We start from the raw sequence: 22,279 nt of genomic DNA, 5'->3' as shown, positions 1-22,279 counted from the left end.
TGTCACCTGTGTATTCTGCTACCAAGTCAGTGAGGCATTGAGCCTTGATGGTCGTCCGAGTTTCGTACCTTAAGTCGAACTCGGATAGTTCTATGGCCCATTCTACCATCCGAACTGCTATATTCGTTTTCTAGAGAATATGCTTCATATGTTGGTTTTTCCGGACTCTTATGGTGTGCGCCTGAAAGTAAGGTCAGAGCCTCCTAGATGCCAGGATTAAAGCGTATGCAAATTTTTCTATTTTTTGATACCTTAACTCTAGCCCTTGTAAGACTTTACTAGTGAAATTAATAGGATGCTGACCGAATTCCTCTTCTCGTACTAGTGCTGAGGCTACTGCCTTATCGGTGATAGCTAGGTACAATACGAGCTCTTCTCGTGCTTCTGGCGGGTAAGGATGGGTAGTTGATTTAAAAATTTCTTGAATTCTTGAAAGGCTTCTTCACATTCAAAAGTCTATTCAAATTGGCATTCTTTTTTAAGTAATGAGAAAAGTGGCAAGGATCTCAAGGCTGATCTTGCCAAAAATCTGGATAGGGCTGCAAGTCGGCCTTTCAGTTGTTGAACTTCTTTTAAACAAGTCAAACTTCTCATATCCAAAATTGCTCTGCACTTGTCAGGGTTGGCCTCAATTCTCCTCTGTGTGAGCATGAATCCCAAGAATTTTTCTGCTTCTACCGTGAAGGTGCACTTTGTGGGATTCAACCCCATCCCATGATTTCTTATGGTGCTGAAGACTTATGATAGATCGGACAGGAGATTTGCCTCATCCTTGGTTTTTACCAACATGTCGTCTACATATACCTCTATTAAGTTTCCAAGATGGGGTGCGAATATCTTGTTCATCAACCTTTGATATGTGGCTTCTGCATTTTTTAATCTAAATGGCATGACTACGTAATAGTAATTTTTTTATTGTATCCCAAGTATGCATCCATGAAGGATAAGTATTAGTATCCTAAAGAGGAATCCACACCAAAGCATCGATCTTAGGGAGGAGATATAGATCATTTGGGCAGGCTTTGTTGAGGTCGGTATAATCGACACACATCCTCCATTTCCTATTTTGCTTTTTTACCAACACCACATTTGCTAACCATGTTGGATACTTGACTTCCCTGATGAATTCAGCTTCTAGTAGTGCTTGAACTTGCTCTTCGACCACTTGAACTCGTTCTAGTCTTAGCTTGCACCTTCTTTGTTGAATAGGGTGGGAACTGGGATACATTGCCAGTTTGTGCGTCATGAGTCCGGGGTCTATTGCAGGCATGTCGGCGGCCTTCCAAACGAAGATATTGGAGTTCTCCTATAGGAGTTTTATGAGTTCTTTCTTCAAATCTATCCTTATATTTACTCCTATGTTGGCATTTTTTTCAACTTCCTCTCCGATTTGGACTTCTTCCGTATTTCCTTCAGGCTGTGGTCGTAGCTCGTCTCTTCCTCAGACTCCTCCGAGATCAATTGAATTGACTTCTTTACCTTTACCTCGTAGATTCAGACTTTCATTGTAACATTCTCTTGCCAACTTTTGATCCCCCATAATGGTAGCGATTCCATCTTGTGTTGGAAATTTTATATAGAGGTGAGGAGCAAAAACAACAGCTCCTAGTCAATTTAGAGTTGTCCTGCCAATTAGGGCACTGTAGGCTGAAGCTATATCCACAACAATGTAGTCAATGTTTAGGGTTTTGGATCTCAATCCCTTTCCAAAAGTAGTATATAAGGAAATGAACCCTAATGGCCTGATCAGGGTATCCCCCTGCCCGAAAAGAGTATTCGGATAGGATTTCAATTCATTTTCTTTCAACCCTAACTTGTTGAATGCATGCTTAAATAGTATGTCGGTTGAGATTCCTTGGTCCACCAAGGTCCTATGTAAATTTGTGTTGGCAAGTATCATAGTAATTACTACGAGGTCATCATGCCCAAATACAATTCCTTGTGCATCCTCCTTTGTGAAAGAGATGGTTGGGAGATTGGGGGTCTCCTCTCCGACATAATAGACTTCTTTCAAGTATCTCTTTCGAGACGACTTGGTCATCCCTCTGTCGGCGAAGCCTCCTGCTATCATATGGACATGTTGCTCTGGAGTTTGTGGGGGCTGATCTCTTCGATCGACTTTTTCATCATCTCTCTTCCTCTTTCCATGACCGTCCGACCTTTCTATGAGATATCTATCTAACCGACCTTCCCTGGCCAGTTTTTCTATCATATTTTTTAAGTCGTAACAGTTATTTGTAGAGTTCCCATACAGTTTTTGGTACTCCCAATACTCATTACAGCTCCCACCCTTTTATGACAAATTTCCCTTTAGATATCCACGAGAGAAACTCGTAGCGGGGTGTAGTTGCGATACCTCCTAGGTTTCTTCGAGCCAAATTCTTCTTTCTTCTTGGGGTTCTTTTCCTTTTTTCGTGCCTAATGAGGATACCCTAATCACCAATTTGGTTCCCGCAGCCTAGCATTTTCTTCCATATTGATGTACTTTTCAACCCGCTCTTATACATCGTTCAAAGAAGTCGGGTGTCTTTTTGAGATAGACTGAAAAAAAGGGCCTTCTCGGAGGCCATTGACCAGTCCTATTATTATTGACCAAATTTTAGTGCCTATTCATGAAAGAGAAGCTTTATGCTTGGATGAATGGGCAGATAATGATTGGAGAAAATCTATTGCTGAGTATTTAAGGAATCCCAGTATTAGAGTTGATAGAAGGATAAAATTAAAAGTAATGAATTTTGTTTTAATGGTTGATGAGTTGTATCAGAAAGAAATCGATGGAAGCCTTTCGAGATATCTAAGTCAAGATGACAAAGATCTCGCCTTACAAGAAGTCCATAAAGATATATGTGGTGCTCATCAGGCTGGGATAAAAATAAAATGGGTTTTGTATCGAAATCATGTTTATTGGCCCTCTATGATTAAAGACTGTATTGACTATGCGAAGGCCTGTCAAGAGTATCAACGCCATGGAGTGGTGCAACAGATTCTAGCATTGGAGTTGCATTCGATTATCAAGCCTTGGTCATTTTGAGGTTGGGCTTTGGACCTAATAGGATTGATACATTCTCCCTTGTCGAAAAACCACAAATTTATTTTGGTGGCAATAGATTATTTCATGAAGTTTCTTGAAGCGGTTCCTTTGATAGAGGTTGGACAAAAGGAAATAATAGATTTTACTGAGGAACATATAATTCATCGGTACTGACCAAGGAACTATATTTACTGGTCAGCGAATAAAGAATTTTGCAATTTCAAGAAACATTAATATGGTTACTTCAACCCCTTATTATGCACAGGCCAATGGACAGATTGAGACAGTAAATAAAATTTTGATCAATTTGATTAAAAAGTAAATTGGGAGCAGACCTCGAACTTGGCATGAGACTTTGAGCCAAGTGCTTTGGGCCTATCGAAACTCTCCAAGAGGATCAAGAGGTACTTCTCCTTATAAACAGGTGTATGGGCATGATGCCGTTTTACCATTAGAAATTAATCTTAATACTTTGAGAGTATTGAAGCAAGATGATTTGCCAGTGAACAATTATTGGAACGCAATGTTTGATGAGTTAAATGATTTAGACTCAGAGCGTATATTGGCGCTTGAAAATATGATCCGACAGATTGCTCGAAGTTATAATCGTCGAGTAAGGGAGAAATGTTTTAGTATTGGGGATTTGGTTTTAAAGGTCATTTTGCCAATGGAAAAGAAGTCGAGATTTCTTAGCAAATGGTCCCATACTTGGGAAGGACCTTTTCAAATTATTGAATTATATTCTGAAAATGTGTATCGAATCAAAGATATCAAGTCTGGAAATATAGTTAATTCGGTAAATGGAAAGTATTTGAAGTACTACTATTGCTCGTCAAACCAAAGTTAAAATGCATAAGTCTTGAAATAAAAGGATGACATTACAGATAATTGATATTCTAAGAAGGATGCTAGGAGCTTTCCTAAGTCAGAATACAGTTGAATCCTTTCACTGTCCTAGACCGAGAGTATTTCTGTCTGCTCATATTTTTCATGTTGAATTTTTTCAAAGTGTTTCACACGCTTCTCTTCTTGTTTTCAATAGCACGTATCTCCTTGAAAAGTTGTTGTTGTTTACACTGAGCAGTGGTTAGAGGAAGATCTTGAGCAGCTATAATTTCTTGAACCATAGTAAGCCTCTGGTTGATCCGAATTAATTCTGCTTCGAGTTCTTCTTTCTCTTTGATATAATGAGCTCGAGCAGTGAAAGTCTGAGAGATCCTTAAGAGGCTTTCATTGGTTGAAGAGCTACATTAGATTCTTCTATTTCAGAATTGAGTGTGGATGCTTTCTCTCTAATTTCACATAGTTATAACATTCGGATTTTGTTAAATATATAACAGTTCATTTTTTTTTAATTTTCGTCATCTATAAACTGTAATATATTTGTTTATTTTATTGTAGGTTAAACAGATATAAACTAAATGTGATAAGTTTAATTAAATTATTTATAATAAAAAATATATATGTTAATATTTTTATAAAAAAATTTATAATTATCTTCTTATATATGATTTCGATAGATGACATTACGTTTAGTTGACATATAAGAATTACATATATTTCATATTTTATATATAAATTTTATAGAATTATAAATTATATTTATATTATTTGAACTACTCGTGATATTTTAGTAAATCTTTAAGCTTTATAAATATACTAAATTATTAATAAGTCAAATTGAAAATTGAATTTAGATTTAGCTTGATCAACTCAATTAAGCTCACTTCTCACTCTAATGGTGAGTGGTGACTGAATGGTGGTTTTCACACTTACAACGACGATCAAGGTATCCTGGCTTTATTAATTCTTAATTGCATCCATGTTTGAAATTGCAAATACTAATATCTATTTATTTATTTATAATATATGAAAGTTGATACTAACTTTTTTCATAATGAGTTTAAGTCATCTTTTTTTAACTAATGATGTCACATTAATAATTTTAATAACTTAGTAAAAGATGAAAATCAATCGATCATTATTTAGTAAAATATTTTAAAAAAATTAAAACAAAAAACTCTTATCTATTCAATTGAAACATCAAGTACTAATTAAATGCAATAAACATACATTAAAAGTGTCATAATAATAATAATTATAAAAAATTTCAGTTACAAATATTCAAATTCTACAACTTATACATATTAAGACTCTTACTATTCTTCATTTCTTAATCTCTCATACTAATTGTCAAAAATTTCTTAAATTTAATATAACATTTTTATATATTTTTCATTCACATTCATTTATTTTTTTTAATTATTTACAAACAAAAAAACTACAAGAAAAGATAAAGTGTAACCATTAATACAAATTGAAAAATAAAAAAAAATAAAAATATAATTTTATATAACTCTAATATAAATAATCTATGTCTTTTTTAAAAATAAATAAATTCAAAATTTATTTATAATATGTTCTCTAAAATATTTTTAATATAACATTTATTAAAATATACTATATAGTATAAATAATCTGCATTGCGCGGGTCTCACTCTAGTTAGCTTTAAAGCAGAAGTTATTATTTTTTATTTTCGAAGACAGGAAGATTCAAACTCACAACCTTTTGGGTAAGTATAAGAAGATTATACCATTTGAGTTATAATTTTTTGAAAGCAAAAGTTACTAGTTTGGATATAAAAGATTAACTTTTTATATAAGAGTCAACAGAGTGAATATTGACATATTTGTCTGTATACATAGAATAATCTAATATTTGTATCGCTATTGAAAAATGAAATTTTGGTGAAAAGTGAAGATTAATTTGTTTAATAAAAAAAAAAAAACAGCAATAAAAGATTTTTCATGTGCAAGTGCAATGTACATATTTTTTTTAAATAAATAAAAATTTTCGCTCTTCACTAAAAAATTTCTATTTTTATCACAGTTAAAATTGAAAAGTTTCGTAGTGTATGTTAAATTTCTAGTTTGAATAATTTGAAGGAAAAGTTTTTAAAAAAGTTTCTTTCTCATTTTTGGTCGTAATTTTTGGTAAAAGTTTAAAACTATGTTTGGTCAGATGGGGGAAATAATTGATTGAAAAGCCCAGAAAAAAAGAGAATAACACAAAGGCCACAGCTGGGAATCATGGTAGTGGATATCTGATGAAGTGGTCCATCTTTATCTCAGACCAGAATAACTGAAAGTAACAGTGGTCCATCCATAATGTTTTGCTCTGTTTTGGACTTTTGGTCCCACATCTACTTTCTAGGCCCTTCAGTTTGTAAATACTAAATACACAGTCCCTCACTTCGTCCTACAATGATTTAATTTGGAAAAGATCGATTACAATAATAATATGAGATAAAAGAAGAGAATCATATTTAGAGAGAGGGATTAATATCACTAATTGGGATTGACCCTATTATACAATACAAGTTTCATTCTAAGGTCATCTACTAGTTGGTGATAAAAAAAATTTGCTTAACCCAACAGTGTGAAACTAAAATTTTAAATAACCCAATTTGTTCAAGTAAACAAGCTGAACTGATTTTTAAGAAACTCATATATATATATATATTCCAAGAGTTGGGATTGAACGGAAGTTCAAACTTCTTTTGTGATAATGTCAGATGTCAACTGGTATTGAGGTGCCGTCATCCAAATTTTTTGTGAAGAGGTGGGAATTCCGATACCTGAGAATTTTTAATGGATTGAATTTGAAGTATACCTGAGGATATTAAAGTAATTTTATAGATGTAGAGTCAATAATCATCTTTTCGAGTAGCTCCCACCTTTAATAATAGATAACCGTCTCTTTTATTAAGGAGTTTTATTAAGATCTCCCTTTTAAATAAAAGAGAAAGATTGTAAGAGTTAGTTTGTTGATCCAAGTAGGTAGAATAAGATTGACAATAATTTAACCTTCTCAAAATCAAGTAAATGATGGAGAAGCCTTTAATTGGGCTTTACTTATTTTAGGTCGACTTTGTTTTGGAGTAGAATATGAACATATATATTACTAAACATAAATTTTAAATTTGGTTGGTTTAAAATCAAACAAAATTAATTTCACTAAACAATATTTTTTTGAGTGAACACCCAATTCGGTCCCTGTCCTTTTTCTCGATGGACATCACGGACCTTGTCCAACAAAAAGGGACATATCGGTCCCTGTCCCATACTTTTATGAGACTTTCCGGATTTCCGTCATCTTCCCTGACCAAAACAGACGAAACTTGCCTACGTGTCAGTTAACGTTGCTGAGTTGGAGGTTAATAGTCTGTTAAGTTCCACGTGGCTATTAGGAAATGGACAGGGGTCGATTTGTCCCCCTTTGTTAAATTTATGTCATGACATATATGCCATTATCTATCAATATAGGGATGAGATTTAACATATTCATCACAGGCCATTGTTCAAATTTTACAAATTCAACACAATAATTCCTGCTTCATTCATTATCAAAAGTGTTGTTCACGACTCAACTTAGTGAAATAACAAAATTCAGCTATCAAATTCCTATACACTTGTTCTAAACAAGCTTGCAATTACAACCCCACCCAGAAATGCTAACAAATTAAACCCATACCTAATACATCTACTTTCACCCATTTTCAGTTTGCAGTAATCTAACTGATCCTCCAAACCAATTAATCTTTCCTCCAACTCATTAACTTTGTTATCCACCACATAACCATGGCCTTTCAATCGATTCTGCTTCTGCTTTGATGTCCCAAATGAGACAGCCTTGTTAGCATCCTCACCACATGAAGATACATAATCATCTAACCATGCAAAGAAGTTGCAATGCCATTTTCCAGTCTACAAAAAAGTTTAACATTTGTTATCATCTGTGAAATAGAAATTGAAAACAAAAAATTAGCTAAACCCTCAAAAACTACTTTGAATTTTGGGCAGTGAAAGAATAATCTGTCTGGATTCTTCACCGTCCCTAACATGAACAATATTGCATGAGAACCACAATAATAAATTGGGGCAACCCATTTCTTCTTCCTCGGAGCTCCAGCACTCCCACCAGAATTTAGGCCCCAGCCTGAACCGTCTTTGCTTCGTGGGTTTGATGATGAACAACGCTTTCCATTACCAATCATGGTCTCCTAGGGTTCGTATTTGGATTGGGAGAAGAGTGAGAGATTAGCAACGTCGAATCACTTTCAAACCATTGTGTTTCAATGAAGACTAAAAACAAAGTCGTTTTTGGTTTCTAGAACGGGACAAAACGACCCCTTACCATTCTCTAATAGCAACGTCTCAGACCACTAAAACAACATAGTTTTAGGTCACCAAAAGGGGACAAATCGACCCCTATCCATTTCTTAATAGCCATGTGGAACTTAACAGACTATTAACCTCCAACTCAGCAACGTTAACTGACATATAGGCAAGTTTCGTCTGTTTTGGTCAGAGGAGATGACGGAAGGACCGGAAAGTCTCACAAAAGTATGGGACAGGGACCGATATGTCCCTTTTTTTTGGACAAAGTCCGTGATGTCCATCGAGAAAATTTGTTCAATATCAGTCCAATTTATGAAAACTACACCATAAGCACCCTTACATCATTATCAATGAGTGAATAATTTTAAGTGAGTTATTTCCGCTCTACATTTTCTTCCCTTTGTGAAAAATTTAGAAGAGCGATTCAGATATCGAGTCTTTTACTGTTTTTGGAATTTGGAAAAATATTATGATTATTAGTAACGATATTAAAAATTAAACCCTAGGCTGTTGTTTTTATTTTGAAAGTTGAAGCAGGCTAGATTCATGGGCTTATATATGTAAGGAAGAACTAACGACGGCCCATAACAACCAAGATTTAGATTTGCTCTTGAAAGAATCAGTTATGGCTTTTTTATTGGGCTTACATACATTTCTCTTTGTCGTACTTAACATTTAAATGATTTTTATACAGATTTCACGGTTACAGAAAAAAAAAAAACCCTTAGTATAAAACCACGTATAAATTATTGAATTTCAATTATGGATATATGACCAAAAAACAAATGCAATTATGAATAGATGGTTTTTCCCATCAAAAAGGAAAATATGCCAAAGGTTTTTACAGGAAAGCATCTCTATATCGGCGAATTGAGGAAGCAAAATATGTTGAGAATTGAGATGATTAACTTTGAAGAGAAACTTTTTAGGGGGAAAAAAATTCATTGAGGGATATCCCAGGTGAATATTATTAACTTTACAAATACTGAAATGAAATGAAATTTTGGCGCTATCATGAAAACGTGCTATATTACGGATTTTTTTTGTTTAAATTAATAAAATATAATATTTACTTGAAAGTATAATATGTAAATTAATTACTATTTTAAATATCCATTACCTATTTCAAGTACATAGACTAAAGTTCCACATTGCATGTATAAGATAGAATTCGAATCTTGAACACTTATTTAAACGGATGAGTGAATTGACCACTTGACCAACCCAAATTGGTTAAATTCCTATATTACTAGTTTCAAGAAATCTCGCGTGAAATGCCAAGATTCAGAAAATCGTTGAAATAGGATCCGGTTATATGATGTTGTATTGTAATTTTAAGAGTTGCATCATTGTGTGGGTGTTTTTTTTTCCCGGTGTTGGTTTTACATCTCAATGTAACTGTTGACAATTTTCACTCTTTATTCTAAAAATGCTACATGAACAATTAATTTATGGTAAAAACTCAGGTGCAGTCGACTTCACGTGAAGTTAATAGTTGAGAGTCGTTAGATGAAAATTTAGTCAAATCAGTCAAACCATCTAACAGCTCTCAACTATCAACTTCACGTGAAGTCGACTGACTTAAGTTTCCACTTTAATTTATATACAACCACTATAAATAATTATTGTGTTGGAATAATCTTTAAAATATATTAAAGTTAATTATTTTAAGCAAAATGCATATATCTGTAGTATATGTGAAATTACATTAACATATAATTTTTCCCTTATGGCTACAGGTAAAGATAAATAAAACAAACAAACAAAAGTTACTGGCCCTAAATTTTTCAAAAAAGAAATAATAATAATAATAATAATAATAATAATAATAATCTCTGCCACACCCTCGGAGTGTGACATTGGTCCCAATATGAATTCCATTACATGAAGATTAGATTAATTAAATATCACAAGAAAAAATGTATACTAATTACAGCTAGCTAGTTAGGGAAATGTATACTCAGAGTCAGATCTCCCTCCGTTCCTCACAAGAGATCTGAAAATAAAAGAAGAGGCAAGAAGCCAAAGCCAACTTTATTGAACCTTTTTGGCCAATTAAGAAGACATTAACTAACAACAAATCTTTAAATGAAACTTAGATCTACAATAGATTAGTTGTTAAACTGCTAGACCGGAGGATACAGTAAAAAAAAACAAAAAAAAAATGATAGTGAAAAGAAGAAGGACATGTTTGTGTTTTGGAATTAATAACAATGAGTCAAATAACAGTTGCACGTAGATGTTGAAATGCATGAAGAAAAAGATTAGAAAAGCAGATTAAATTTGTACAGGCAACACCCGAAATCCTAATCCCTACTACGAAATGAACATAAATCGTTACAACAAGGCAAAATCCTACCACATAAAGGCAAGGAACAAAAACAACAAGGACAACAAAAATTGGTCCATTAATTCCTCTACAAATTCAAGCAGCACCTTAATTAATTTAACTTAAGAAGCTTCCTTCATAGCCGTTTTAAATCCCAATCTCCAAATCAGTGCAGCTTGAGCCTCCCTCATTCATCACATCCTGTATAAAAACAACATAAGCAAAAGTCAGATCAAGTAAAATAACTGAATGCGCTAAGAAAGTGATTCATTAATATAATTAAACCTGAGAAGTGAGATTAATTGATGGTGATCCCTGATTGAGCAATAAGGAGGGAGTTGTAGGTTCAGGCTTGTCAGCTTTCTTACTAGAAGCAATGTGGGTTTTTCTGAGACCCAGAAAGGCCTTCCACCTTGGTGAAGAAGAAGAAGAAGAAGACTTTGGAGGTCTGAGTGAGAAAGCAGAAGAAGAAGAAGCATCGTGATGATGGTCATCATGATGAAGAAGAAGCTCCTCCCTGAGAGTGGTGGGGGCTGTATGACCAAGAGGCTTGTTGTCCTTGTACGGCAACAACCTGCCCTTGAAGAAGAGCTCGTCAGCGCTCATCATTGAGTAGTTGGTGACTGAGAACTCGAAGTCCGAGGAAGCCGGAGGAGCTTGATCTGTTATCTCTTGCTGCTTCATAGGTTGTTGGATATCGACGAAGTCGTTTGAGAAGGAGATTCTGGGGCTCATTGGGGCGCCGCATGGATGGTGGTGGTGGTGATCGGAGGAGTTGTACATTTCTAAGCATGCCATGAGATTTCAGAACAACAACATGTATCTAAAGGCTTAAAGAAGCCTAATAAATTCTACTTTCTCTTCTCACTGTTACAACCCCACTTTGTATTTATACATGTATGTACATTCCTCACACCTTCCTTTTCTTTTTTGTCATGACATGGATTTGGACACAAGTGAAGTGGATCAAACACAAAGTCTTTCTTACCATTTTACCCTACGGACATTATTATTCCCCTTGTGATTAGATTGTAATTGTAATAATTAATGGGAGTAGTGGTGGTGGTGGTGGCAGGGGGCAGTGCATGCATGCCACAGCAACAGGTCTGCTTGATTAGTTGACCAGACCCCCTCTTTGACTGCAAAAGTATGCGCTGGCGACACTGACCCATCAAAACTAACCACGTGACCCCCCCAAATTGCAAGGTATCACGTGCCACGATCCATTCACTTCTCTTCACTCTTCACTCTTCACTAGTGTGTTCGCAAGGAAAGGACACAGGGTACTTAAAATAATAATAATAACTTGCAGCCAAAGGACATGGTTGTCACTCACGTGCTTCAACTCTTTTCAAGTGGTTAGCCTAATGGGGTAATGCCACGTGGTTCATTCCGAGCATTCTAATATGGACCAGTCAAACCCCCAATCCGCAACTTCACTTGCTTTTGGTCTCCTATCTTGTTAGCACTTCCCTCCATTTTCATCTTAATTACTTCTTTCCCAATGCCAGATCACTTCATTGTTAGATTAACTAGTTTTACTTGGGTGTCCATGATTATGCAAATTTGGAGTGGTAGCTGTAACTTACTGTTTCATTGGCATCACTGATAATATGTAAGTAAATAAAAGACAAGTGTATGATGTTGATTGATTGATTGATTGATTGTGATGCCAATTGTTTTCTTCATGTGAGACACACATGGACCTACACCTAATAAATTAACGTATTCCAAATTCAAACTGCTTGTGACTTGTGTTTTTCTTTTTCAATATTGCACCACTTTTCGAGTTAAACTATCATCTTAATTCAAATCTTTCATTTATTCTTGTAAAATCTCTCTCTCTCTATAGGATGGAGATATAATTAAGTAGAACAAGCAACATTATGGGAAAGTGGGAAACATGAATGAGATAGATTTTGTAGGCTTGTATGTAGTGGACCGGTGCCCTTGGATTTACTCTAGTATTTCAATTTCAACGTTGAATATAGATAGTAAAATTTAAAATCAAAGTTTGGAGTTTTGTGTAAGATATTGTTGAGATAAAACATGAGATTGGGAAAGGAAGACCTTTGGAGAAAGGCAAGAGACAAGAATGAAGAAGAACAGAAGTAACCAAATTATAAATAATTAATTAGAAAATGAATTCCTGAAAGCACGTGTATGTAGTGGCAGTGTCCAAGAAACCCAGCAGAGGAAATATTAATAGTTTGTGATTGAAATAAACGTTAATGAAAAATGCAGAATCTGTGTGCTTTAAATGTTAATTGATAGTGTTTATTATCTTGATGTCTCCGTATACACGGATTGTACATGGATAGAATAAAGCGGCAGAAGAAGCGATGTACATGCTTTCAAATTTCGAAACTCACACGGGCAGCTGTAACCAGATAATAACAATTGTACATTATTATAATATCAATTGGGCCAAACATAGATGGATCGATTATTGGTATGTTTATTGGCCCGACCCATTAAACTTCATTGTTAGTGGTGGTCATCATGGTGATGAACTCATTAAAGTCAATAAAACCATCGCCATTACCATCAACACCCTTCACCATCTTCCTACAAGCACTCAGGCTGCAACCCTCGCCAAGCCTCTTCAGAATTTGTGACAGCTCCTCAGCACTGATCTTCCCATCGCCATTCAAGTCGAACACCTCGAAAGCCTTCTTCATCTCTGCTTCCTTCATCCTCCCTTCACCAAACATCTCCATCAATTCATTCAACTCAATGAATCCGTCTCCATCTTTGTCCATCAATTCGAATGCCTTCGCCACCTCAGCATCACCCATTCCTCTATCCAAGGCCTTTGCAGCAGCCTTGTACTCTTGGACTGATATCTTTCCATCTTTGTTGCTGTCGAATTTCTCGAACACCCATTTCATTTCCTCTGCTTTTGGCTTCAAACTCCCTCTTCTTGATGTAAAGCTGTTCTTGTTTGAAGATGATATGCTAGAATTAGACTTAAGGAAACTAAACTTGGACATTTTTTCTACTTGGATACAAAATAATGTATATTTTCCTTCTTCACGTTATGATTGCTACAACATGGTAAATCTAGCTTATATAGATACATAAAGTGATATATAGAATAACTCTCAGAGTTTAAACTATATACTTTTGACCTACATTCTTACGCGTCTGATTATTGAGTTTGGTAATATTCGAAGAATTTTATTCTGGTTATTATTTGATGAGTGTGTGGTTCAAGTTAAATTGCATCTCATATCTGTGGACAACACTACCTTCCATCTTGCTTTATGAAACCGTGTCTTCAACACTATTCAAACTGAATCCTATTCTTCGGTCACTTGTAACAACGGCACTGAACCTGTGTTTTACACCAATCTTAATCAAATTTATAAAACATAATATTTAACTTGCCCATGGTTTATCAAAACGGTCCGCTACGTTACCAACAGCATATCTGCCAACTTCTACCAACTCTTATTTATAACTGTGTTTTATGGAAGTGTCTTCGTGGATGTATCTAATAAAAATGTCTTTTTTATGGTTGTGTTTAATAGAAGTGACTTTATAGATATATTTTCTGGATGTGTCTCTTTATATATATATTTAAAATATAATAATTAATTATTATTGATAATAAGTTGGTAGATAATATGTTGGTACCTATATTTTTCCTTATCAAAATATTATCGACCACAATAAAAATATGCATCAACCAGTGATGAGTGAGGTCCACGTGCATCATTTTCTTTTTGATGTACTTGAAAGTCACACAAACTAATGCAAAGAGATAAGATGCATCGGAATTAACTTTCTTGAACTCATTCAATTTTATGGTACGTCTTCTTCTTGAGTTATTGACTGTGTTACATATATACCATTACTGGAAGATGTTTCTGAAAATTATAAGGGTACGAGAATGTTAGGAAAATATGGGGTGGGATTTGGAAGAAACGGCACTGATTGGAGGGTCCTTCTAACATTTCTATTACTTTACTAATACATGGCCGATTCGTTGGGATTGTTTGAATGCACCAAAGACTCACCATGATCATCTTCTTTAATATCTCAGCTTCTTCTTCGATGATTGAAGAATAACTTGAATGAATGTTATCTCAACTAGTATGTGATTTTCCGCATTCATAATTTCTTCCTCTAACTATTTCGAAAATTAACATACCACAACTATAAAACATCATATTTATGAGAAACTCTACCATATTTTCGAGTTAAAACTTTTGGAGCAATGTATCTGACAGTTTCTCTAGCACCCAATAAAAATATTATGCTCTCTTTTTTTTTGCACAATTTAACTAGTACAAAATCAGAAATTTTTTGGACAAAACTCTTCATTTAAAAGAGTACTTTGAAGTTTGATTTAGAGATGAGCAATTCTTATACTACATCCTCAATACAAGTATTCTAATCCTTGAGCAATACCAATTGTGATTTTATATAATATCCCAAACAACAATTGGTATTTGGAGATCTTTTTCTATTAGTGAACTTATCTAGTGAACCATTTCACATAAATTCATATACAAGTGCCCTTTTATTTTTTTCATAACAAAATCCAAAAAGTAAAACTATATTGACATGTGATGTTCTACTTATGCTAACAACTTCGTTCATGAATTCTTCTCCAGTTCCCTTTGATTCACTTATCACTTTTACCGCAATAGGAATATCATCGTATAAGGTTCCTTTGTACACAGTTTCAAATCCTCCTTGTCCTAATTTATGTTGGAATGACTTAGTCATTTTTTTAACTTCTGAATAACTGTACTGCTTTAGTGCCAAAAAGCTATGTTTTTTCATGAAATCCTCCTCGTCATTGTGATTGAAAAAGGTTCTTACTTTCTTGAAGTAAAGTTTTCTTATTAAATTAAGACACCTTTTTCCATTATAAATAATCACAATAATTATTACAAATCTAATACATGTCGCCATTGCTAATGCACCTGCACATATGTACAAAAAAATATATAATGTTCTAAAAAAATTATACATAAATATGATGAAATTAGGGCTAGTGCAATGGAATTCTTATGAAAATACCTGCTATCCTCCAAGGAATTGGGAATGCAGGTGGATGCGTTTGAGAACTGTCTCCAGATAGGTTGTTATAAGACAAGTCTAGAAACTCTAGGCAATGTTGTGAAGCTCTTAGGTATTGAACCCCTCAAATTATTTCCACTTAAATTCAAATTCTTCGAATCACTTAAATTAGCAAACGAAGGAGGGATCAAGCCCGTTAAACCTTGCCTTGACAAATTCATAGCAACAACGACGTTCCCTTGTTGGCACACAATGAAACTCTAATCTTGGCAATCAGTGTTGTCCCATCTCCATGAACTGGCCAACTGAATTGGATACCCAAATGCTTGTGCAATGTCAAGCAAAACCATCTGGTCATAGAGTCCTTCAGATTGTGGACACAACCTGTTGATTGGTTGGAAAGTGAGGTTCACATGCTTTCCAAACTTTGGTAATGGACCCGTCAGCATGTTGTTCTCCAAAGAAAGTTGATTCAACCGGGGTAGAGCCGCCAAAAAAGATGGAACGGTACCGGTTAAGAAATTGTTGTGAAGCCTCAATTCAGTCAAATAGTGGAAGTTAGTTAGGTCAGGAAGGTGACCTGTGAAATTGTTATGTTGGAGTCACACCTCCTTCAAGAGGATCATGTTGGAGAGCACATCTATGGAGCCTGAGAAGCCTGATTTCTGGCTGTCAAGGGCTAAACTCTCCATTCCAGTTTGTGCTAAAGAGTTGGGGATTTCCCCATTCAGGTTGTTATAGAGAGAAGCAATTCTCGCAATCTGGGGAAGGACATGAATATATCTGGTAAGGTGGAGTACGAGTTAGTGGCGCTGAGGTGAAGATATTCAAGATCACTGTCACTCTGAGTCTCTGACTGAGAGTGATAGAGTCAGAGAAGGTCCATGCCGCGAGGTTGAAGTTGTTGCTTAGGCGAGTAGATCTTTGAAGGAAGTGTGATTGATGCAAGTGAATTTGTTGAAGGGCAAGTTGACTTCTTCGAGGTAGTAGAGGTCGGTGAGGACAGGCACCGGCCCCGTGAGATTGTTTTGAGAGAGGTCGAGTTGGATGAGATCGGAGAGGTCGTTGAGATTTGGGGGCAGTATTCCGGTGAGTGACAGTCCACTGAGTTGTAGGTATCACACGTCACGCCTTTCCAGTTGCAGTGGGAGGTGTTCTTGGACCAACCATATGGAGTTGGAGTAAGGGCTTCCAACAGTTTATACATCGCGGCATCTTCTTCATCTTCTGCCATAATAATGCTGGCGGAAGTGATGAACAACACAAGGACGATAGGCTTAGAACCCATTCATTAACTAATAGCTTCAAGCTAATTAAGGGAAGAGACTAATTAGGAAGTATAACATGCTATGAATTCATTCAAGACTAATTAAGTTGGTTACTTCGTTTGAGGGAGAATTAATATAGCTTATCAACATAGAAGAAATTCAGAGATCATGAGTAGCTGTGGCTGAGAATACTGTTTTATTATTCCAACTTGTGTATGCCTATATTCTCTTTAGGCCGGTTGAAGAATATCTCTTTATACAAAATACTATTTATATAAGAAAAACAATGATTCTATATCTTTTTTCCGATTATTAAGTTACAACCTTACCCAAGAAAAAAAGAAACGTACAAAGACTAATCCTTAATTAATTAAAATCCCCTTCAACAATGCCATCAAGGATAAATAATCAATCAAAACCAATCAAGTCAAAGCCAAACACACAAAATCCTGCAACAACAACAAAGCAAGGTCTAGATGATTACAAAAACACACTAAATGTTCACCTTTGAGCCACCAACATAGCTAGACTTTCACCTTTTTAATATATATTTTAACAAATTATTATATATAGTTATAGACTCGAGAAAATAGAAGAGCTACTAAAGAGGTCATTCGTCATTAAAAACGACATTTAGTAAGGACTAGATTAGCTGCTAATTTATTAAGCAGATATCAGTCCCTTCATGCCCTCATTTACTATCATTCTCTTCGCCTTTGCCAATCAACTCTTCAGACCTTAACACTTGCGCCTCCCAATCAGTTTTCCCAGCATACATACACAATGATATGACCAATGACCATCTTGCCATAGATTTAGAGGCTGAATGCTATGAAAACAAGCTGCTTCAATAAATTATGCTAATTTGTCTAAAATAAACTACCTTTTTTATTTGGTACTTGGTTCAACTATTTTAAAATTACATGAAGCTTTTTTCTGTTCTGAATTTATCACCATGAATCAACTCACTACTATGATGAATTTTGCTCTGGAAGGAAGGGTACCATTGGTAGCCACACTATCAGCAGCTTGGTAACTAGTCTTTACCTATCAGCCTGTTAAAAAGTTTCCTTCCCATTTAATCTTTACAAATTTCAACAATATATAACAAGATATATCTAAGGACAGAACATTTTGCAACAAACAGGTAATGTAATCTGAATCTGAACCTAGAACAAAAGTACACATGCAAAATAGTTTGAAGGAATAAGGGAAAAAAAAGAATGTCTATAGCTGTGATGGGACACAGAACACTGAGAACAATTAGAATTCACACAGACGATCCAATTATCTGGTTTCACTCTTCATAAGATGTCAAGAATCTGCAAAAGATGTTTATATATGAATACGAAAAGAGTGTTTAATTTAACAACAGAAGAAACAAATTCTTAAAGTAGGAAGAATTCAAAGAGAGGAAATAAAGTGACCTGCATTGGCATCTCTTGCATGATAATATTGCTGCTCTCTTCAATAGCTTTGAGAGTAACCACTTCCCCACCAACAACCATATTGATCACAACACCATCTGCAGAAACAACTCATAAAATCTTAGCAACAATAATCCAATCCACTTTGAGCACACAAAAAAGGCAAGAAAGAAAGAAAGAACCAGGTGATAAACAAGTGGCTAAACGCCTGCCATAAGTTTCCTTCTTCGGGGGTAGGTCGTAGTTGATGAGAAGATGAGCGTTCAGGGGACACTCCCCGGAAGAAAGCAGAGGAAGGCAGGCGTCGGTGACGATGATCATATGGGAGGTGCGCTCCTTGTCGTCGTCATGGTCAGTGGGGTGGTTCAAGTGGCGAAACTTGTCGAGAGTAGAAGCGCGTTGGTGTTCAGAAAGGTCGCTGTAGAGGGGGGAAGAGGAGATGAAGGGGAGGCCGGACACGGCGGAGCAGAGACAGTCAAGGTCGTCGCGGGTGCTGCAGCACACAACCATCGGAAGGGAGGGTCGTCGCCCCACAAGGCCCAGCAGATCCACCACCGTTTGCTGGGAGTAGGAGCAGAGTGAAAGAATCAATAAACCAAACCCTAATTAATGAGATTGATTCACAGAAACGAATTAAAATAAGATTAGATACCATACCATCTTGAACTGAAGCCTGTCAACCGCAAGATAGAAATGGCGGCACTGTCCAGACTGAAACCCCGTCCCTGTACAAGGAGATCCTCCCTCAACGTTCTCCATGGCCATTTACCATCACTTGCAATGATTCATTACCATCATATATTTATTACCATCCATTATCTATTTAAATTTTCCTCTAATTACATTTATATTATGGATTATTCATAATTCATTCAGAGGCCATTAAAATGTTGCTGAGTAATTTAGTTAGATAGGTTAAATTATTGGACAATTTTCAACTACTGAGTAATTAAAATTTCTAACAATGTGAACTGAAGTGTCTTGTATTAATACGGAATTAACTTTTTTAAACAATAATACACAAATCGATATTATCAGAGAGAAAAAATCTAGTCTCTGATTTATGCTCAAATTTAATTGATGAACAAATCAGACCCTAAATATTGTGTGTGCGAAATTTTTTTTGGTCAAGTGTGTAGCAAATCGGAGAATAGGTTTTATAATTAAACGAATAAAATAATTTTAAAAACCCAAATCGATGGATCAGAATTGAGGATTTAAAAAAACCCAACATCCAATTTGTTGACTAAATCGGACCTTCTGATCTGTTAACAGCGGTGAATATCACTCAAAACCTAATAATGGTGGATAACACATCATTTTTTTCAATATCAGAATTAAAAAATGACAATGTGAATGTGATATCCTTAAAATTAAGAAATATCATTTAGATTTAAGAATAATTCAAATAAATAAACTACAACAAAAAGAAATAGCGGACATAAAGCTATGTTATTTGTCGGTAATACACAAACGATTCGAGTCATTCATACGATTTTCACAATAGGACACACAAACTAATACTCCTATATGATTAGTGATGGTAGTTGGTTCTGTTCATCATCCTTATGAACTCCTCCGCATTAACCTCTCCATCATCTGCACATTTTAAAACCAAAAAAATAAAATAAAATATCAATTACAAGTATATTACTGCATTTGCGTTCGATGAACTTTTAATATGTTCAAATATTCTTGTTAGTAACTTTTTACAAGGAAACCAATCAAGCCATCAACCAAGTGTTCATGATTAAAACCATGACATATCTAACAAATAGTTAGCATTAATCATTAAATTCAATCTAAAAAGGAATTAGAAAACAGTTTGAAATTTCCTTAAAAGATAACAATCCAACATTAGGGCCAATAATTCATAAAATCAAAATTGAAAGTCAGTCAAGGGACTAGCCAATCTTAACCTCTGCAAAATTATAACTATGATGTGCCATGCATGTGTTATTAACTATGATGGCAGGCCCAGTTTCATACATTATTATCACAGAAAACCTTAATTGGAATCTAAGTCATTGCAAAATTTGTCACACAAACTTTTCAGACATAGAGGAGTATAGGCAAAAAAATTTCATGTTAGAACTTAGAACATAGATTTGGACAGAATATGATTAACTTACCATCTATGTCTGCCGCCTCAACCATGTCCTGGATCTCTCTGTCAGTGAATCTTTCACCTAGCTCTTTCGCAATGCGCTTGATGTCTGATACAGATATCTTTCCCTGCACTTGCCCCAAAGCCCAGGCAATGAGAATCAAGAAGATGATGCAGAAACGATGTACAAAAGTAAAAACACTTACATTTTTATCTTGATCAATAATCTGAAAAGCTTTCATGAGCTCTTCCTTAGTGTCCCTTTCTCCTATTTTGGCCGTCATCATGTACTCAAACTCTTCATAGTCAATTGCACCACTACCATCCTTGTCCACATCTGCTATCATTTGATTTATTTGCTGGAATAACAATGTACTATCTGTAAGCGAGACAAACAGACTTCTAACAAAAAGAATGACAAGATGATATCTCATACAGCACCATAAACAAACCAGTGCTATTCTGCTATAGTAAATTTTGAATCCATTTCAGGTAATTGACTCCCTAGCTTGGAATAAGGAGTAATAATCACATATAAATGTTCAATATGACTAAATAAGAGGAGAATAGGAGAAGATAACTTCATCTCCCTTCTTCATCACACAAAGAACAATAATTCTTTAACTAGACAAAAACAACATAATGGAACCAGTTTCTCTTAGGAAACTCCATTCAACCATAAGTAAGGTAGAGAGAATTGAACATATAGGTAATAATACCTCTTCTGTCATCTCGAACCCTAGGGCCCTGAAAAAGATGATATTTTGTTATGAAGACTACATAGCCAAGAAGTAATACTTAAAATATCAATCTTGTGAAAGATAAAACAATAAAACATACCTCATGGCAACATTCAGCTCCTTGGCATCAATAGTACCTATAAATCATCAAAATATAAATATTAGCATTTTAAAATATACATTAAAGTATAGTCGTTACTATTTTGATGATAGAATGCAGAAAACCTGAGCCATCAGTGTCAAATAATTCAAAAGCTTCCTTAATCTCCTGCTTTTTCTGCTGGGTCAAATGATGGCGTCCTCTCGATTTGCTGTGCTTCCTGGATTCCCCTCTATACGATTCCCCTCTATATATAGCTGACTGGAAAAACAAAAGGTGCATACCAAAAGAAGAGTTATTGTCTAGGAGGCAGCATGCTATTCCTTTACCAATAAACAATGATCAATGATCGAAAGCATAGCTAAATTCTGTGTTGAACAACCTATGTTGTACTCGCGGTGTCTCTCGCTCAAAGGATTAAAGTAAACAAAACGGGAAAGAGGAGCAATTAGGGCGGGGGGAGTGAGAAATTTAGATTTGATTGAGAAAATTCATAGAGAAGAACAATGGGTTAGTGTATGTATTACATTAACAGCAAGTTATCAAATTGAACAGCTAGTGATCAAGTGAAATCAAAATTGAAAATTGATCAAAGATAGGGGTAGGGATTTATTATGAAACGAAACAGCAAGAGAGTGAGAAGAGAGAAGCAGGGAGAGAACGCACCATATTTGTGCGAGATAATGCAGCAACAGCAGCAACAACGTCAAACACAAGAAGATCACGCGCACAATTGAAAGTTGAAACAAGGTCTGAGGATCTTCTTCCTTGGAATTCAGACCAGAGAGGAGGATCAATGATGCGCGTTTAAGAAAACCCAGTTAGGACCCACACTATTTTAGCTTGGGCCATCCCAACAATTCTTATTCAATTAAAGCCCAATAACTTCCTACACAGGCCCAGAATACCAAAAAGGAATGTTTTTTTATCTAGTGGCAGAATATGCTGCCTCACAAGAAGCTGTACCCGGATTCAAGTCTAGTCAGGCACGGACCCATGCTTATGAATGGGGGACACTTGCCCCAGTGTCATTTGATATTTTTAAACCAATATATATATATC

At 35.3% G+C, this 22,279-nt stretch overlaps 4 protein-coding genes and 1 long non-coding RNA gene across 5 annotated transcripts; all 5 read right to left on the bottom strand.

Moving 5' to 3' along the window:
* Positions 1–10,383: 10,383 nt before the first annotated feature.
* On the bottom strand, positions 10,384–11,413 carry LOC112748682 (uncharacterized). Its single transcript, XM_025796924.3, has 2 exons — positions 10,827–11,413; positions 10,384–10,742 (listed from the first exon to the last, which is right to left on the bottom strand). The coding sequence occupies exons 1-2, from the start codon at positions 11,337–11,339 to the stop codon at positions 10,689–10,691; spliced, it is 567 nt and encodes a 188-aa protein (XP_025652709.1). The 5' UTR covers positions 11,340–11,413; the 3' UTR covers positions 10,384–10,688.
* Positions 11,414–12,796: 1,383 nt separating this feature from the next.
* Positions 12,797–13,928, bottom strand: LOC112748679 (calmodulin-like protein 30). Its single transcript, XM_025796920.3, has one exon. It carries the CDS (start codon positions 13,532–13,534, stop codon positions 13,016–13,018), a length of 519 nt encoding a protein of 172 aa, XP_025652705.1. The 5' UTR covers positions 13,535–13,928; the 3' UTR covers positions 12,797–13,015.
* A 1,423-nt stretch (positions 13,929–15,351) lies between these two features.
* LOC140179584 (uncharacterized) lies at positions 15,352–17,035 on the bottom strand. Its single transcript, XR_011873116.1, has 2 exons — positions 15,576–17,035; positions 15,352–15,478 (listed from the first exon to the last, which is right to left on the bottom strand). It is a non-coding gene; the product is annotated as an uncharacterized lncRNA (long non-coding RNA).
* Positions 17,036–17,707: 672 nt separating this feature from the next.
* LOC112748677 (uncharacterized) lies at positions 17,708–19,339 on the bottom strand. Its single transcript, XM_025796918.3, has 4 exons — positions 18,928–19,339; positions 18,453–18,831; positions 18,271–18,368; positions 17,708–18,165 (listed from the first exon to the last, which is right to left on the bottom strand). The coding sequence occupies exons 1-4, from the start codon at positions 19,033–19,035 to the stop codon at positions 18,148–18,150; spliced, it is 603 nt and encodes a 200-aa protein (XP_025652703.1). The 5' UTR covers positions 19,036–19,339; the 3' UTR covers positions 17,708–18,147.
* A 233-nt stretch (positions 19,340–19,572) lies between these two features.
* Positions 19,573–22,078, bottom strand: LOC112748678 (probable calcium-binding protein CML13). Its single transcript, XM_025796919.3, has 7 exons — positions 21,884–22,078; positions 21,343–21,478; positions 21,218–21,254; positions 21,097–21,124; positions 20,584–20,736; positions 20,403–20,505; positions 19,573–19,869 (listed from the first exon to the last, which is right to left on the bottom strand). Exons 1-7 carry the CDS (start codon positions 21,884–21,886, stop codon positions 19,805–19,807), a joined length of 525 nt encoding a protein of 174 aa, XP_025652704.1. The 5' UTR covers positions 21,887–22,078; the 3' UTR covers positions 19,573–19,804.
* Between the last annotated feature and the right edge of the window lie 201 nt (positions 22,079–22,279).

Source organism: Arachis hypogaea, chromosome 15 (genome assembly GCF_003086295.3).
Source record: "Arachis hypogaea cultivar Tifrunner chromosome 15, arahy.Tifrunner.gnm2.J5K5, whole genome shotgun sequence".
In the NCBI taxonomy this organism is placed as follows: Eukaryota; Viridiplantae; Streptophyta; class Magnoliopsida; order Fabales; family Fabaceae; genus Arachis; species Arachis hypogaea.
This window is presented reverse-complemented; position numbering and strand designations above follow the sequence as displayed.